The following is a 20574-nucleotide window of genomic DNA, read 5'->3' as shown; positions in this document are numbered from 1 at the left end:
TTGTTCATCCTATAAAAAGACAAAATTGTTTAATTAAAAAAAAACAGTTTAGCTTTGAATGAATTCATTTTCAAACAGTAAATAAGTAAACAGACAAATACTTATTTTTCATCCTTAATCTGGTAAAAAGATTCCCTAACACTTAAGAGTTAATTAAATTACTGCAATTAAGTGAAATTGTTTATGGTATAGGCCTAGGCAATTGCCATTTAGGATGGGTCTCTATAAATCTTTTTCCTGCGCTATATATAATATTACTTTGCTTGATGGAATCAGGGGCGTCATTCCCTTCTTACCATTTTTTACAATAGAAAAAACAAAATAAGTCTAGCTTTGAATGAATTCATTTTCCAAACAGTAAATAAGTATTTTTCTGAGCAGAAAAATATGTTTGAAGCATGAATATGTGAAATTTACGATGATTTTTACATCGTCATTAGTATAATACTCTTTCAATTCAAATCTGCCACACATTCTTGACACAGCAACGTTGAGTTGCCGCCGGCTCACCCCACCCCATTTCCTGTTACATTGCCCTTGACTTTTATTAATCACAAATCCGAAATTAAACCGATTATTGTATTTCTACGTTTGTGCTTTATCGGAATGAACACATTTTGCTTCTGAAAATATGTAATTTAATTTCCTCATTCTTCAAATCTTAGTTTGCCAATAAAGTCCACAAAAGAACTTTTGTCTAACGAAAGTTCAATTTTCAATATTAACCGCGTGGAGCATTTTAAGAGATACTCTTAATTCGTATATGGCCGAAGAAACTTCAAAGTTAAAGACATTATCGATTGGGACATTAGTGATAGCCAATCGCCAATATATTGAAAAAGTAAAAATTACTGGCTCAACAAAGAGGACTTGTAGGACAAAAAAAAAACGCAGTCGTATATACACTATGTTGTAAGCTAATTCTTTTGTTTTGCAAGTAAAGCAGTACTATAGCCTTATGGTTTTTCTACGTAGCATGTTGAGACCCAAAACGAGCCATGAAGGCTAGGAATTTTGAACAGAGACCATGTCAATGAAACTGGTCAATCATGGGTTTCCTTATTTGATTTTGACTCTTTCCGCTTCCCTTTGGTTCTTTATAAATACTAACACCTACGCATCAACATTATCAACAATTTCCCTAAACCACTCTCCTAAACACACAAAGCAAACAAGCCACTCTCCTAAACACACAAACTACATATAGAGAAAGTTTTATTAACCCATCATCATGGCTTCCATACAAACCTCAGTACTACTCTCTTGTTCTTCCTTGTCTTCAAAGAGAATAAATGCCTCAATCAATGTCCCAAAACTCCCAAGAGTCGATTTTTCATTGCAAAAGATACTTACCATAAAGCAAACGGAGGAATTGAAACTCAAAGGTCACACCCCATTATTAGACAAGAATGTTGACAGCACACAATTGCATGATGATAGACAACAGCATTTTTCAAACTCTAAGGCCACTATTCAACTCTATGCAATCTTGGAAGCAGTGGCTGACAGGGTTGAAATGCACAACAACATTGGTGAGCAACGTGACAACTGGAACACCCTTCTTTTGAACTCCATCAACATGATTACACTCACTGCCACAACCATGGCTGGTGTTGCAGCTACAAGTGGTGCAGGTGCACCACTTTTGGCTTTGAAACTATCTTCTGCTTTGTTGTTTTCAGCAGCCACTGGGATGTTACTTATCATGAACAAGATCCAGCCCTCTCAACTCACAGAAGAACAACGCAATGCTACTAGATTGTTCAGGAACCTTCAGACACAAATCCAAAACACAATTGCACTTGGAAATCCTACAGATGAAGATGTCAAGGGTGCAATGGAGAAGGTTTTGGCGCTTGACAAAGCTTTCCCACTTCCCTTATTGGGAGCTATGCTTGAGAAATTCCCTGCAAAATTTGAGCCTGCTGTTTGGTGGTCTTCCACTCAGTTTCAAAGGAAAAACAAACCCCACGAAGGAAAATCACAAAGCCAGAAAGTGGAAAAAACGAATGGATGGAGTGAAGAACTAGAAATTGAACTGAGGGAGGTTATTGAGGTTGTAAAGAGAAAAGACATTGAGGACTATGACAGGCTTGGAAACATAGCGCTGAAGATCAACAAGGCTTTGGCTATTGCAGGCCCTTTACTCACAGGAATTGCAGCAGCAGGATCTGCATTTGTAGGCAATGGGTCATGGTTAGCCTTTGTGCCACTCATGGCTGGGTCGTTGGCTGCTGCTATTAACAGTTTTGAGCATGGTGGGCAAGTAGGTATGGTTTTTGAACTGTACAGAAACTCTGCAGGGGTCTTCAAGATGTTAGAAACCTCAGTTGAAGCAACTTTAGAAGAGAAAGATTTGGAGAGAAGAGAAAATGGGGAGCTCTTTGAAATGAAGATGGCTTTGCAGTTGGGAAGAAGTGTAGCCCAGCTTAGAGAATTTGCTTCTAAATCAGCTTCCTATCGTATGGAAGGTGTATCTGACATAGACGAATTTGCCAGCAAACTATTCTAAGAGAGAAAACATTTATCGAATGCTTTTTCTTTCATTCTTTCATTCGTTTTGTGCAGTTTTCAGATGTAGAAAAAGGACTTTGTTACACACTTGTTTATGAGAACCAGGATCGCAGTATTTTGGTCTTCTACGATATTAGTTTGCATTCAGAATTTGTTCTTGAAACATTATCTGTATTTAAAATTTAAAATTTGATTCTTTAACTTGATAAAATGTACATCTATGATGTATATAAACAGCTGCAATATATCATTTTATTTATCTCAAATATATTAGAAGTCATTTTTTTCAAATTATTTATCGCTTTAAAATATAAAAAATTATTAGTTACATTTTTTAACAATATTTTATTTATAAGAATAAATTTATCAACTAAATACTAAATAACTCAAAAATTAATTATCACTTAATTACTACAATAATGCCATCACTTTCAATAGAAATATTTTAACAAAATTAATTCACTTTGTTATGATAAATAAATTTTATTATTTTCTTAAAAGAAATGCATAACTAACGTCTAATATGATGCGGAGAAAATATACATATTTAATACCCTTCATATTGTTTATCATATTTTTTATTATTATTATTATTATATTTTTATTTATTTTTAAGGAGCAGGCATTTTAAAAAAGGTTTATCTAATTTTTTTTAAAATTTTATATTATATCCAAAGTGATAGATTTTTTTTATATGAGAAAAAATTATTAAAATATGAAATATTTTTAAAATATCATTACGATTTTTAACTAAAAATTTTCAATTACATTTTTTATTTAAAATTTTTATTAATTTTTAAAAATCTTCATTAATAAGTTTTAAATTTTTATTTTTTTTAAAAATCAGCATTAACAAGTTTTAAGACTTTTTAACTTTTCATTGCTGTATCGTTAAATTTTTTCACCTACACAAAAAAAAATTATTTTTAAACTCTATATGTTTATAATTTTTTTAAAATATTATATTTTAAATCCTAGATGATGCGTTGCCATCTTTTTAAAGTGTTAATTAAATGGATAAAAAAGAAATATAAAAAATGGAACACTTATCGGATGAGGAAGGAAGAAAATAAAAATATAACGTTTGGTTCAGTATTTGCTGTCCTTGTCAAAGTCAGTCACGTACAATGGGTACGATTTTTCAGGAGGATCATTGATAACAGTTAGACTATGATATTTTTGAATCCATCACTCTCATGTTTCGTATTTTTATATTTTCAATTAAGTGAATTATTTTTTTTAAACAAAAATAAAAAAATAGCGGCACATAAAAATTATATTTACACTAAAAAATGAGAGAATACTGATCTGATATTTTTGCAGTAGAAATGTCACACACCAAAATTTACACTACTTTATCACTTCATTATTGGATTATAAGGTCTACATATATTTTTTAAATTATTAGATTGTAAAAATTTAAAATTGTCGCTATCTAAATTTAATTGAGATAAAAATATTTACATGTAAACTTATATATATAATTTAAAAGTTTTTTTAATCTTAATCTAAAGGACTAAATTTAAGTATCTATAAATAAAAAAAATTATAAAAAATATATATAATTATTATATTAAAATTATAAAAATATAATAAATATTTTTTTAATAAAATTTTATTATTATTAACCGCTTATCTTTACCTCTAAAAGCTAGCATTAACAAAACTCATAATTTAAAGCCAGCCTAATTCTCATATATAAAAAAAAATAACTTCGTAATTTAGTATGAGATAATTAATATTAATGTTCAAGAGTATTTGGGTTATAAAAAATAATTTATTTTTTTTGTTTTGATCTAAACAAATCTCATTAAATTGAATTCACTCTCTTTAAATAATGTTCAGTAGCTTCCACCACTATATGCAATTATTAATTTATGATTTTTTTTATTTTATTCTACTTTGATTTCAATGTTCTTCCGTCAAAATTTATTTATTTTTAAATGAAAACTCAATTTTTTTAAATCCCAATTTTCATTGTCTCATCTTTTTCTTTGAATGTGTCCTAGTTCATTTAAAAAATTATAATTATTGGCTCGTTACTTCAACATCTTCTAAGAGGTAGGTTAGTATTGTACACGATAGCAAAATAAATATTACTAATAAAATTTGTCATCAATAAATATGGTTATGATTTCATTCTTTAAGAGTGGAGCTAACGAAAATAAATAAAATAAGTTTTTTAAACATTTTTATTATAACTTTTATCAACTCATCTATCTAACCTAAAATATGCATAAGTTAAAACTTGATTAACTCGACAATTCAGTTGGATAGAATTAGTATATAATTTTATATAACTAGGTTGAAATGGTTCTTAATTTTTTAACCAAAACCCGTCCGAACTCACCCAATGTCAGTCCTACTTTGTTTGTCTTAATTGTTGCGTGAAAAAAAAAATTGATCAATAATTATTACATTAAAACTTTAAATTATATTATAATATAATTTTTCTATAAAAATATTTCATTTAAAGTAATATATCAATTATTAGTTAGACTAGATAAAAAGTCAAATTATATTTTTTTCAGATATTTTTAACCGAATGAAATATTCATAAAGAAAGTTACTATATATATAGCTGAGAATCGATGATATATCACACAACTTGTGATGGAGTGCTGGCAATTAATTACAAGTTGGTTAATCGATGTCAATGAAGTGCATTTGCCCTTTTCAACTGAACTGGTGTATAGTTTTTACTAATTTTTAGATAATGTGTAATCCTTTCACAATATAAAGTAGGCTTTATACAATAGCTAGCTATTTTTAATTTTTATTAGTAATATTTTATTGATAGATTATTAACAAATATCATTTTAGATTCATATTAAAATTGAGACATGTCTTAGACCTTAAAATGAGGTACTTTCTTTTTTCCTAAACCTTTTTTTTTTTCACGAAACTAAAGTTGTTTATTTAAAAACTCAATTTATCATGAATAAAATGTTTTGATTGCTATGATGATGGTTATAAAATTGTTTGAACCGAAAATCCTCTAATAAAGATGTCAAAATTTGAAACGTTGTCAAAATTTCATTTATAAAAAATCAAAGCAAGAACAATCTAATATGATACTTAACTGATTCATTTTAGTTTGTCTATCAAAATCAAAATTCAAAATACAGTGAATAAAAATTAAGTTATTTTAACTCAATTCATCATTGATTAAATGGATTGGTTCAATGGACTGGCTCCTGAAATTTTAGAAATATATATATATATATATAAAAAATAAAAAATCTAAAAAACAGAAAAGTGCATAGTTTGAACAAAGTTGGGTAATTAACAGCTAAGATTGAACATAGTGAGGCAAAAAGTGCATGGTTTGATTTCTATTGTTGATAATTTATTAGTAAGTTATTCATAAATATAATTGCAAGCTCTGTTTAAAATTGGTCGAATTCAATTTAAAATCCTATTTAACTTAAACTATAATATATGTTAAAAATAAGACACATAACTTGAATGAATAAACATGTGCCTACGTATGCATGCGTATAACTAGCAAGGTTCATGACATGTCATTGTAGCCCATTACACATATTGGCACTTTAGGACCAAAATTTAGTCTAAGAGTTGAGAGCTGTTTGCATACACTTTGGACTAAATCTATATTCAATGTTAAATAATATTCTTATTTTGAATTTTATCTGATCAACTTTTCATTGAAATAAACTTTTAATTTATAAGTCGTTTCAAGCATGGAGATGGTAGACCCGAAACTGTTTTTTTTTAATCTTTTTAATATTTTTAAATGATTTTTCTTTCTGACCAAAGATAATTGAATGATTTATCAATTTGATTAAAGTCAATTAAATTAAACATTTGCGCAACAGTCTAAAGACTTACAATTTATATATTAAGAAAGTAAAGGCTTGTTTAGTTTGTTTCTGTTTTTAAAAATTATATTTTAAAACACGGCTTAAAAAATAAAAATAAAACTTATATTAATAAATATATTTTATTTTATTTTAATTTAAAAAAATTAAAAACAGAAACAAACAAGATTTAGATATTGAAGAAGTAAATATAGAGTCAACTAATCGGTTGAACAATCAGATTGATTAAGCCTATTAAAATACATTTCGATTGTCTCTATGTTTTTTTTTCTTAAAATAATAATAATTTTACAATTTTAAGGTAGAATTTTTTTTTTCTTTCTATTTTATCCTTAAGATAATTTTTATCTCAGAATCCATTTTTTATCTTCTTTCTTTATTCATTGATTGTATAAATAAATTTTATAATGAGTATAATAGAGAATTTTAAAATAATTTTAATTAAAATAAGATAATTAAATGTATTTCTTAGTTCTTGTGTCACAATCTTAAACAACTATAATTTTAGGGATGGAAGAAGTAAAATTTATATTAACATTATCATTAATTTAATTTATTTTTACTTGTTTGAATTTTCTCTTAAGCAGTTTTAAGTTGATCTGATTTATGTAAATATAAATACAAGTTTAAATTTATGTAAATATAAATGAAGCAAATGTATGCCGTGATTTAGTTTCCAGCTCTGTCTTTTGAACAGTTATGATGCCACGAAGAAACTGTCCAATTTAATTACTTTTGTACGAAGAAAATCATAATGAATAGGCAGCGTTTTGACCTTATGATATTTCTATGTATTTGATTTTTTTTGTTTTTTTTGGTCAACCATGTTTTTCCTTATTCAAACTCGAAAATTTATAAGCGATTTAATAGACTAAGTAAAAGCCTTGGGGTTAAAGAATGAACACTTGTTAAAATTCTTGGATGACATGTTGCATTCGTGTATATACCATAAAAATACAATAATAAGATACATTATCATATTATAATATTTATGTGCGTAAGCTGAAATTATCAATAAAAAAAAGGTTACATACGTCTTTACGTATTTTTAATATCAATTTTCCATATAAGAAGTAATAGTTAAGATTTATTTATTTACTCTCTCTCACATAGGCAGATATTTTCTCACTTAATATATATACTTTTACATCCTTCTTTATATGATAAATTCAATTTCTCATAAGACAACTTTTAAAATCTGTACATATTTTTACTTTTAGTTTTCAATATTTATTATATATGCAATTTTAATTTTTTAATTTAAATTATTCTTATCTTTAAAGTTTCTCAATTATTTAGTTAAGTCTCTTATTTCAAAAGTTTTATGTTATAATTAAAAAATATATAATAAAAATATGATGTATTATTAATTTATTTGTTATTAAAAATATAATATTTAATATATATATATATATATATATGGTTAGAGCATTATGTTATTTGAATACCATTTTAAATACTTATATATATATATATATATATATATATATATACACCACAGTCTTTATCAATACTTGTATTTTTGAAACTAGGCTTTGTTCGATATAGGTGTTCATTCTAATTATATTTTAGAATGATTAATTATCACTAAATACTTAAAAAAATTTAAATAAAATGAATACTGCCAACAGTTTTAAACTAAAAATTATCCAGGTTTTAAAGTAAAAATAAATTTTCTTCTAGTTAAAAACTTTAAAAATAAAGTTATTCTGAGTATCTCATTTATTAAAGTTTATTTTTTTACAAATTTCTAAAGAAAAAATAACAATATATCAATTAGGTAAATAGATAAATTTTCTATTAAACCTATTATTAAAAATATTAATCTTATCTAAAACAAGATTAATTAAATCAATTTTTAAAAAAATAAATTTCTTTTAAAAATATACAATCTCAATTAGACAGATCCCAAATACAAGAAAGGATTTAACATATTCTTTTATATATATATATATATATATATATATATATATATGTAATCTTCCACTTTTTTTTATTTGACATATGTATTTTGGAATAAAAAAATACATATTAGATATGATTTATGAAAAATATTTAAAAAAAATAAATTCTCACTAAAGACAGTCAAATTCAAATGAATAAAAAATTAATTCAGTATTGCTTAAAAGAGATTAATAATCTCTTAAGCCAAAGATTAATTGGAAAAAGTAAAACTTTTTGGTCTAATTTTATATTTTATGTCAACAAGCAAGCAAAATTAGAAAAATAATACTTAAATTAATTATAAACTTTTTAATAAGTCTTTTAATGATTAGGTATCCTATTTATAATAAGAATAATCCTTTTAATAAATTAAATAATATAAAAAATATTTTCTAAATTTAATATAAAATTAGGATATCAATAAATTTAAATCAACAAAATAGATAAATATAAAATTACTTTTATTATTGTTCTTTTTGAACAATATAAATTAAATGTAATACCTTTAATATGAAAAATGCTTCTATTAAATTTTAAAAAATTATAAATAATCTATTCAATTCTTATTTTAAATTTGTCATTGTTTACATAAATAATATTTTTTTTCAATCTATTAACATGCACTTTAAGCATGTTAATGTTTTTATGAATATTGTAAAGTATTTTAACAATATAATTAAATTTTTTGTATGATAGGTTTAAGAAAAATCCTGCACCTTAAATAGATATTCATGCTGATGTTGTAAAAGAGATTATGCTTATATATATATATATATGTATATATAATTATATTTTTTAATATTTAAATAATAATTTTATAATAAAAATTGTTATCTTAATAAATATTTAAACTAATATTATTATAAATTAGAAGATGAAATTATAATTTTAATTAAAAAATGGAATAGCACTTAGCCAGTGTCTCTAAATTTTTTCCAATGAAAGGAAAGCTCTGAAGGCCTCCTATGAGAATGTTTAAACTTTAAATCACTACGTCAGCATGAAGTGGAGAGCAGGCTATGGCATTGGCTACAATATTTTGAACAGGAACGGGTCAACATGACATAAGCAAATATGTTAAGAGGACCCAATCAGCGTGTTAATATTTTTTCCGAATCTAGCACCTTCTCTTCTGTTCCCAGTTTCTATTATAAATACACATATCAATTGCCCAATATCTCCATTCAAAACCTTCCCCAAACCAAAACCAAAATCTTCCCCTTAATGGCTTCCTTACGAGCCTCGTTGCTACTTAACAACCCCTTATCTTCTTCAAATTATTCTTCTTTAAGGAAAACCAATTGCGCTATCAATGTCTCGAAACTACCACGTGTCTCTTTTTCTTTTCCAAAAGCATCATCATCAAGGAGAATTCTCGTTGAGGAATTGGACAAATTCTCAGACACAGCCCCATTAATGGAAAAGAACGACACCATCAAAATATTACATGATGGTAATATATTTGACAACTCTACAAATTCAAAGGCCATTATTCAACTCTATGCAGTCTTGGAGGCTATAGCTGACAGAATTGAAATGCATAACAACGTTGGAGAACAACGTGACAATTGGAACACCCTCCTATCAAACTCCATCAACATGATAACGCTCACAGCTTCAGCCATGGCTGGTGTTGCTAGCATGGATAGTTGTGGTGGTGCACCACTTTTATCTCTGAAGCTTTCATCTGCTCTTTTGTTTTCTGCTGCCACGGGGATGTTACTCGTGATGAACAAAATCCAGCCCTCACAACTTGCTGAGGAGCAAAGGAACGCTACAAGACTGTTTAAGCAGCTTCAAACACAAATCCAAACCACTATTGCAATTGGAAATCCCAGTGAAGGTGATGTGAGGGATGCAATAGAAAAGGTTTTGGCTCTTGACAAATCTTATCCACTTCCTTTGTTGGGAGTAATGCTTGAAAAGTTCCCAGCTAAGTTTGAAGGAGCTAGGTGGTGGCCAAAAAGTAGATTGAATAGCAATGATAAAGTGCATGACAAGTACAAGATGGATATTAAGAACAATAATGGATGGAATGTGGAGTTGGAAAAGGAGATGAGAGAGGTTATTGAAGTGGTGAAGAGAAAAGACATGGAGGACTATGAGAGGTTAGGTAGCTTGGCCCTGAAGATAAACAAGACTTTAGCTATTTCAGGACCATTGCTCACTGGGGTTGCAGCATTATGGTCTGTGTTTGCAGGAGATGGATCATGGGCATGTCTAGTTCCTGTTCTTGCTGGGGCTTTGGCTACAGTGGTTAATGCTTTTGAGCATGGAGGGCAAGTTGGTATGGTGTTTGAAATGTACAGAAACTGTGGTGGATTTTTTCAGCTGTTGGGAGAGACTATTGAAGCAACAATTGAAGAGAAAGACTTGGAACATGGAGAGCTGTTTGAAATGAAGATGGCTTTGCAATTGGGAAGAAGCGTGTCGCAGCTGAGAGAACTTGCCTCAAAATCTGCTTCCTGTCGTATAGAAGGAAGCGAGATAGATGAATTCGCCAGCAAACTCTTCTAAGATCAACATTAATTATTTATTGATTTTTCCTTTAATTTTTTACATACCCAAATTTTCAAATTCTTTTCGATGTATATAATATTGCATATAGTCATCATGACCCGGAAAAATGTGAGGCTAATCAGATGAAAATGTAGTTTTTTAGTGTAGATATGAGATGTCCCATACATGTTCATTTACAATGTATAAATGTTTATCTCAGATCACTGTTATGTTATTATTATTTTACATTTGTAAAAATGTCAAAGTGTCAAAAAAAGGGTGAAGAGAGAGAATAAAAAGGCTACTTTCCATATAAAAAATAAGTACCAAAAAAGTAATATGAAATAATCGAGATTCATTTACAATTGCATGCTAATAACCCTTGTATATTATAAAAATCTTACACATTATGTTATTTCAGTATATAATAAATCATTGACTGTTCCAAGTTTTAAAAAAGAGACCCGATCAAGAGAAGCCTTACTTATTTGAATATATACAGCGTTGCCGACTGAGTTATTGAAATTATTATTAGTTTAACCAAACGAGTTCTGACCTAAGTGCTAATATCGGACCAACCCCCTCTCTCCCGGCACTTCCCAAAAAACGGGGCCTATTGCATCAGTTATGTTTCACATCTCTAAAAATAAAAATAAAACTATGCACACAAAATCATATAGGATTATCTCCATAAGCCATGCTACTGCAAAATCAGAGTTAAATCCCTCAAAGTATATATCAAATGTCTATTTAGATTACTCCCGTTTAATTTGTTTATAAGAAATGATAATTAATTCATTATAATTAATAAAAACTAATCATACCTCATAAATTTACAGGGTATTTTAAAAATATCCATAATAATAAATAGTAAAATTAGTATATCATACAGTAAATAAATAAATTTATATAAATAATGAGTGAATGTATTATTAATATATAAATTTCATAATAAATAAAAGTATAGAAAATTTTAACAATTAATATATCTTAAAATATACTTTTTTTTATATTTTTTAAAAACTAATAGTTATTTTTTATAAATAGAACTGAAGAGAGTATTTTATTATATTTCAAAATAATTTATGGTGTTTTTATCAGAAAAAAATAGTACAAGAGGTATTTTAACCCTCAGTACAGAAGGATTACATAGAGTTGTAATCAAATAATATATGACTAAAATATTATTAGAAGATTTTTATGTTTTTGAAAAAAGAAATTATCTCAAAACCAGTTAAATGAAACGCTTGCTTGCTAAGTAATTTTGATGAGAGTAGTGACACATATCATCCTCTTTGGAACAGACATACTCATCAAATTTATAGATAAATGCGTATATGCATTTGTAGCGGTCTCCATCGTCATTGAATACGATGTTTATCGACCCGAATATTTTATAAAAAATATTTTTTGAATTTGCCTGTGTTTTTATGGTATTTTGGACATTGGTTCTTTGGTCCGCACAAACAAACAAGTAAGCAAATCCTTGAAAAACAAGCAAGTGATCTTATTATACAAATAAAAAATAAAACCCTTCGTTTGCAAGAAATATGAAAAAGCGTTGACGTTGTTTTCCCCTCAAGTTCTACCATAGGATGAATTGTGAGCCTGGTCTAATGTTTAGAGTTTTTAATATATTTGTTCTGTGGCCACACCAATCCTATGCCTGGATTTTATTTTAAATTTTTTTTAATCAAATATATAAATTGTTTATTTATTTGACAATGTTGAGCAGAATAGATAAAAAGGGGGGGGGGGGGCGGGGGAGACTACTGGATGTAACGTGTCGATTAATGTATATATGATAAATATATACATATATATGTATGTATGTATTTAATCCATATGGATATTAATAAATTCTATTAGTAGCTGTCAAACTTTACGTACATTATATTTGACATTTGTATTCATATTGTAACTTTTTCCGACTTCATTATTTACACTCATTTCATACCTCCATGCGTCTCTTTTTTCATTCTCTCAACGAACGTATTCGCCAACTTCATCAGCTATTTCCCGATCACACCAAATAGGAATAAAAAGATATGAAACAATTGGACTCAAACTGAGAAAACAATAATCTTACTTAAGGGCGTATGATGGACCTTGAGAATGTCAAAATATATTTAAACATTTATCGTGATGTCCATGACATAAAATAAAACCTTGGAAAACATGCAAGTGGTATATATAATATGAACTTGCGAGCCACGAAGTAAAAACCATCAAAAACTACGTCGCAATTGAGACCCAGGACATGACCTATCCGAGTATCCGAGTGTGAGACGAAAATGTTTGAACAACGGAATGAAAATCAACGGACAAAAAGTCAAAGCCTAACAGCTAGTCAACAGTTTCCATATCTGACCCCTTCTCCCCTTGTTCACACATAAGCACTATATATTACAATCCAGTGATGCCCCCTTTCACCAAATCCACAATTAAGAATATCACACAAAAACACACTCAACTGACATCTGATCTGAGATCCTATGGCTTCCTTACAAAGTTCGTCTTTGCTTTCTAATTCCCTTTGTTCACCATCTCCTTCACAAAGAATAAAATCCTCTATCCACATCCCAAAACTCCCTAGATCTCCTTCCCAAGCTCCAAAGCCAAAACCAAGTAGAAAACTTTTTGAGGAATTGAAAGGCTTCACACACACAATCCCAACGTTCCAAAACAATTCATGTAACAACCCAACAACGTCAAAAACTACCATTCAACTCTATGCAATACTAGAAGCCGTAGCCGACAGAGTAGAGATGCATCACAACATCGGCGAGCAACGTGACAACTGGAACACCCTTCTTTTAAACTCCATCAACATGATTACTCTCACTGCATCAGCCATGGCCGGTGTTGCAGCCACGTGTGGCACTGGCGCGCCACTTTTAGCTCTGAAATTATCATCCACACTCTTGTTCTCTGCCTCCACGGGGATGTTGATGATCATGAACAAAATCCAGCCCTCCCAACTCGCTGAGGAACAAAGAAATGCTACGAGGTTGTTCAAACAACTCCAGTCCCACATCGAAACAACAATAGCCATCGGTAACCCAACCGAGGATGATGTCAAGGATGCAATGGAGAAGGTTTTGGCGCTTGACAAAGCATACCCACTTCCTTTGTTAGGAGCCATGCTTGAAAAATTCCCTTCAAAATTTGAACCTGCGGTTTGGTGGCCCAATTCAACATCATCATCATCTTCAAAAAGAAGCAAATTTCAAGATCGTGAAACAAAAGAACGCGTGAAGAATACTAGTAATAATGGATGGAATGAAGGACTAGAAATGGAACTAAGGGATATCTTAGAAGTGGTTAAGAGAAAAGACGTGAAGGACTATGAGAGATTAGGGAACATGGTGTTGAAGATCAACAAGAGTTTGGCCATTGCAGGGCCTTTACTCACTGGCATTGCGGCTGTGGGATCTGCATTTGTGAGTGAAGGGTCATGGGCATCTATAATAGCGGTTATGGCAGGAGCATTAGCCACTGGTGTTAATGCTTTAGAGCATGGTGGGCAAGTGGGGATGGTGTCTGAAATGTACAGAAGCTGTGGTGGATTCTTTCAATTGGTTGAGAATTCGATCCAAGAAACAATCGAGGAAGATGAGGAGCAAAGAGAAAATGGGGAATTGTTTGAAATGAAGTTGGCTTTGAAATTGGGAAGAAGCTTGTCACAACTTAGAGATCTTGCAAGAAAATCTGCTTATTCTCGTGTAGAGGGAACTCCCATTGATGAATTCGCTAGCAAGCTCTTTTAAGTTCTATTTTTGTCCCCTACAATCTAACAAAAAATTAATTCAATTCTGTTATTCCAGTTTAATTATTCTTTTTACAACATTTATTATCTTTATTTTTTTATTATTCTTTGCGGGCTCGCGCGTGTAAATAAATTAATTTGCTTGGACTCAATATTTAAAAAAATCACGTTGACAATACTTGTCAAATTATGCAATTTCATCGTCATCTTTTACCAAATCGGCAACCGTGTAGACTTTTCAAGTTCCTGCAAGGAAATCATCGTAAAATTACAACTTTTTAAAATTCCGATTCTGTTTATATATATATAATATTTTTAAAATATATTAATTATATTAAAGATATAAAATTATAATAAATATTTTTTTAAAAATTATTATTTTTAATTGATTAAGCTAAGCATTAAAGACTAAAATTAACATTTTTAAAAAATTATAATATTTTAAAGATATAAAATGAAATAATTCAAATAAATACTAACTAGTGCATCAAATGATCAAGAAATTTTTAAAATATTATTAATATACTTTTATTATAACTTATAATATATCTCCGACCAAACTTAGAGATCTAAGTAAATGAATTTTAGGATTTTTTTTTTTTTTGGAGTTGAAGATAAAAAAAAGGAAAAAAAAATTGAAGTAAGCATTCCCTCCAACTAAGACATTAAAAGAGTCACCTCAGAATATCATACGGACATCAACATGCATGCTACTGGTATTTGCTGTTTAAGTAAAAAAAAAATGTTAAAGATGAATCTTTAGAGACTCAATTAATTTTAATTATGATAAAATAACAAATTTGAACTTAATCATTTCAGGGACAAGTTTGATAATTCACTTAAAATTATAATGTTAGATATTTCCCTTTAAAATATAATGCATAAACTCCCAAATATTGTTTTCCTTTTGTTTTACATCCTATTATTATTATTATTATTATTATTATTATTATTATTATTATTATTATTATTATTACTATTATTATTGTTGTTGGGAGAACATAAAAGTTCGAAAGCTTTTCATACCAAGTTTTACTATTACTAAGCAACGTGTTTATTTAGTATTAGTTGAATAATAAATATAAAATTAAAAAATAACAGAAAGCTTGAGATAAACTATTAATATGTTATTAGTATACATATGTTTGATTTAATTTAATTTAATTTTCAAGAAATAATTACTTATTTTGATTATTTTCATAAGAGAATTTTTAAAAATTATTTGTTAAAACTTAAAATTTTTTAAATATGCTTGGTGATTTACATTGAAAGCAAAATGAGCGGGAAAAAATGAATGAAAATAGATAAATGCATATGGACAGGGAAATATAACTATGAAATATGATTTAATTTTGACGGAGCTTTGAAGGAAAGTAGCTTTGGTATGTAATAAAACAAAAATTAATATATAATTTCTATCTTTTTTTTAAAAATATTTTAACAGTAAAATGTAATAAACAGTCTTGTTAATCGGTTTCCTCGTAACATTGTTTAAGAAATTGAAAGATAATTATTTTTTTAAGAAATGTGTTTAGTCGTATTGAAAATTATAAGAAATTTGCATTTATTATATCTTTTACAAAAAAATTTCACTTTTAATACGTTAACCAATGGTCTAAAAGTACTGGTTAGTATTTGTCTATATTAAAATACAAAAAAAAAGTATATATATTTAATTTAAAATTTAATTATGTATAATAAATGATTCAATTTAAATTAATAAAGAATATGTTATTTTTCACTTTAACAAATTTTTCACTCTAGAGGAGTTAAATCAAAATATGATATATTTTAATTTTATTTTAAAAAAGTGTAATAAAAGGGGAAAATAAGATAAAAAAATTCATTAAATTATATTCATACACCAAATGCTCCTTAATTTAGTAAATTATATGATAGTAATTAAATTTTAATTTTTATTAATAGACTAATATTTTGGAATGGCTCTACCATATAGCTAAACAATTGGCAAGAGGCCCACTCTAGTCGGCTTTTATGTTCGGTAGCCCATCGAAGCCTTATTTCTCAGTAATCTGAATTCTCAGAAAAAAAAAAGCCATCAATTTATTTATTTATTTATTTGATGAAGAAGAAAATAATCATAAATATTTTTAAATTTTTGTTAATTTTAATTCTTAGAATTGAGTTTAAATATTTATAAATAAAAAAAATTTATAAAAAATATATAAGTTATAAAAATATAATAAATATTTTTTAAAATAAAATTTTATTATTATTAACTGTTTATCTTTAATTCTAACTATTGACGTTAAAAAAATTTATATTTTTAATATTAGCAGAGAGTTAGAATCCTGGTTGAAGTAATTCTCACACTTCCCTCCTCTAATGCTCAGTCCTTTTACCAAAAACACCATTCTTAAGACCAATTAATTCTTATAGTTTTTTTTTTCCACTTCATAAATTCAGAATAAAAAATACTTCAACCCGTTATAAGAGAATTAATAATACTGTCAATAGATTATTAATTAATTCAATATATATATATATATATATATATAAAATTAATTTTTTCAATGGTCAAGTCACTTCCAAAAATATACTTAACAAAATCATATTTTTCCTCAAAAATCATATTTTTCCTCAAACTTTTTATGAATCAACACTGGAAAATCATGTTTTTCCTCGGTCCGTTCAACTTGTGTTTTTCATAGTACTGTTCGGGGCATGAGAAAAAAATTTATTTGTTCATTTATTTCTTCAAAAAGTAATTTGGTGTTGAAAGCAATTTGACCATTTCTTCTAACCTGTGTGAAAAACAAAACTAAAATCAAACTGGCATAATCATTATAATTACTCTATTATAAGTTCCTTTTATTTTGAAATTGCTATATTAATCATTATAAGTACTCTATTAATTAATAAGCTTCGAACTCCTAAATAAACTTTAAAAATTGCCTTTACCAAACACATCCTTTCTGATTATTCTGAGTTTTCACCACATCCTGGAGCACAACCTCGAAATTGTTTACTCCAAACTTGTGACACTGCGCAATCCCTTTTCTTCCTGTCATTTTGCAGCACCACCAATTGAAGCATTACCCAACCCCTTTTTTTATTCTTTCTTTACTTTTATCATATATGATTATTTTCGCTCTCTTGATCAAGGGCTAGATAATCTTAACAAACCTTATTGTTATTATTTAAAAATTAAAGGAACTGATACATTTTACAAATTCCGTGCTGCACAAATATTATATAACACACTACGTTCCTAATTTCCATCAATTTTTTTCATGTTGTTTTATTTAAATTTATTATTAAACTATAGAACTATCTAAACACGTTACTTTGCAAAACTTCATACCAAAAATCTTCATACTATATACTAAACTTGTTTTATAATAATCTGTTTATTCTTTTAAGTTTTCTGAAGGAACTTTTACAAATAAATCATTATTTTTCAAAAATAATCTATTCCTAAATAAGCATCAAATAATTTATTTTGCTATCTGTGAGCTGCTGAAATTTTCATTGATATATAAAATTTTCACTTTATTATCAAAATATATATAATAAATTAAATAATTTTATTTTTATTGTAACTTATAAGAAAATATTTATATCAAAGTAAAAAATATACAACAAGTATTATATTAATGTATTTTTAGTTATTAAAAAATTGTATTTCTTATATGTTTTTAAAATTTAAAAGTATATGTATACATTTCAAGTTTTAAAAATTTCGTAAATACTCTTGTAACCATTCTATTATTTATTGATATACTTTTATAAATTTAGCAGTAAAGACAAGCTCTTCGGTTTCACGAGCGGAAACAATCAAGTATCTGTGGAAACATTATGCAGCTACTACTTTTAGTTTCGAAGACCTACGCATTCAGTGATTCTTTCCTTTGTTCTTCTGCCAAATAAGTAGGGTTTGTTTTTAGTTAAAATAAAGCACAAGGCACTGCTAAGTTTATATGTATTTTAAATGGGTTTATTTTATTTCGCATGATTTTAATTTGTGGGGCGTCAAATAAATTCTTTTATTCTTTTTATTCCTTCTGTAGTTGCACTATAAGTTGTTGTTTATGTCATACAAATGTAATATTAATCTTGATTTTTTACACCTATCTTATCCTTCTCTCAATTTTCTTTTCAATCTTATCATATTGATTACATTTTTTCTTTTCCTTTGCATTCATTCTACCCTAGAGGGATTTGTTTATTCAATCGATAAAAGGTACGAAATATCACGGAAAAAAAAACATGTTGAAAATTTTGTAAGAACAAATAATAAATTTATTTTGCATTGTAGAAAATGATTCATGCGCTGTTATAAGATAAGAAATGATAAATGACAATATAAACTTAAAAAGGCATCAACAACAGTAAACCATCTTCAATATGGTGTGTTTCAAACATTCAAGAATGAGTACCAAAAGTGTTGGTGGTAAGACTTTGGCGTCTTCAAGGGTCATTCATATTACCTTGATTAGTGACTTTTGCTCCATTACTTTCCATGCCAAAACCAAACCCCATGCCCATGCCCATGCCCATGCCAAATCCAATTCCCATGCCATTACGATTGTTGTTTAGACCTTTGGTATTATCATTACCACTATAGTCTCTTCCTCCCCATTTATCTACACCTCCTCCTCCCACTCCACCCATGCCCATGCCAGCACCGAAGCCACTACCTTGACCATACCCACCACTACCCCCGCCACCGCCACCACCACCTCCTCCTCCTTCCATGCCACCATTACTTGTACCACCACCAAAACCACTCCCATAACCATGACCTTGTCCTCCATTGCCATCTACTACTACTCCTCCTCCGCCCCCTCCCCCCCCACCACCTCCCCCTCCTTCTCCTCCGTTGCCACCTATACCTGTACCTGCACCAAAGCCACTTCCATAACCTTGATATCCATTCCCACCCCCTCCTCCACCTCCCCCGCCTCCTCCTCCCCCCATCCCAGTTGATCCTATGCCTGCACCAAAACCACTACCCTGACCTTGTCCATTGCCAACTCCTCCGCCTTCACCCCCACCACCACCACCACCTCCTCCTCCTCCTATGCCACCTACTCCTCCACCTCCACCTGCACCAAAACCTCTGCCATAACCTTGCCCTCCATTGCCAGCTCCTCCACCTTCACCGCCACCGCCTCCTCCACCTCCTTCCATGCCAACTGTTCCTATGCCTGCACCAAAACCACTACCATGACCTTGCCCTTCATTATCAACTCCTTCACCTTCACCTTCACCTTCACCTTCACCTTCACCTCCACCCCCACCTCCTCCTCCTCCTCCTCCTCCTCCTGTGCCACCTCCTCCTGCACCCGCACCAAAACCACTACCATGGCCTCGTCCCCCATTACCGACTCCTCCACCTTCACCACCTCCACCTCCACCTCCTCCTCCCCCACCACCATATCCACCAATGTCGCTAACTCCTCCACCTTCACCAAAACCACTTCCATGACCTTGTCCTCCTCTAGAATTACTTCCCCCTCCACCCGCACCACCTCCTCCTCCATTACCTCCGGCTACACCAAAGCCACTACTAAATCCACTACCTTGACCTATCCCTCCATAACCTAAACTATTACTCGAACCACCACCACCACCTCCTCCTCCTTCATTGCCCACCCCAACACCAAAACCACCACCATGACCATATCCTGCACCATTTTCACCAATACTTCCGCCCTCTCCTCCTCCCCCTCCCCTTCCACTACCACCATCACCCCCTTGTCCAGAACCCTTAGCAACTCCCCCACTAGGAGTAGGAACTGCTACATTCTCTTCTTCATTCTTAGAATTGCTACTACGTTTTCCAAATAAACTCCCGCAACCCCTCCAACTTCTATAGGTGCAATAGTCATCTCCGTTATCGTTATCAAACCTCCACTGACTAGGATCACCAAAGCTACTACCATCAACATACCTCCCATGACCAATATCACTCATTAAAGCACAGACCACGCTCCATAGAAGCAGAGCAAGGTGCAAAAACTTGGCAATATTAGCACCCAT

The 20574-nt window shown here is 29.7% G+C and overlaps 2 protein-coding genes and 2 pseudogenes across 2 annotated transcripts; 3 read left to right on the top strand and 1 right to left on the bottom strand.

Moving 5' to 3' along the window:
• The first annotated feature begins 1231 nt into the window (after positions 1-1231).
• LOC113852173 lies at positions 1232-2486 on the top strand (annotated as a pseudogene).
• Positions 2487-9524: 7038 nt separating this feature from the next.
• Positions 9525-10776, top strand: LOC113852172 (annotated as a pseudogene).
• A 2518-nt stretch (positions 10777-13294) lies between these two features.
• Positions 13295-14569, top strand: LOC113852171 (probable F-box protein At4g22030). Its single transcript, XM_027482415.1, has one exon. The coding sequence runs from the start codon at positions 13295-13297 to the stop codon at positions 14567-14569; it is 1275 nt and encodes a 424-aa protein (XP_027338216.1).
• Positions 14570-18999: 4430 nt separating this feature from the next.
• On the bottom strand, positions 19000-20574 carry LOC113852170 (glycine-rich cell wall structural protein-like). The gene has a single exon (XM_027482414.1). It carries the CDS (start codon positions 20572-20574, stop codon positions 19000-19002), a length of 1575 nt encoding a protein of 524 aa, XP_027338215.1.

Source organism: Abrus precatorius, unplaced genomic scaffold (genome assembly GCF_003935025.1).
Source record: "Abrus precatorius isolate BTA unplaced genomic scaffold, Abrus_2018 Scaffold10, whole genome shotgun sequence".
NCBI lineage: Eukaryota > Viridiplantae > Streptophyta > Magnoliopsida > Fabales > Fabaceae > Abrus > Abrus precatorius.
The sequence above is the reverse complement of the archived record's forward strand: the minus strand, read 5'-3'. Positions and strand labels throughout refer to the sequence as shown.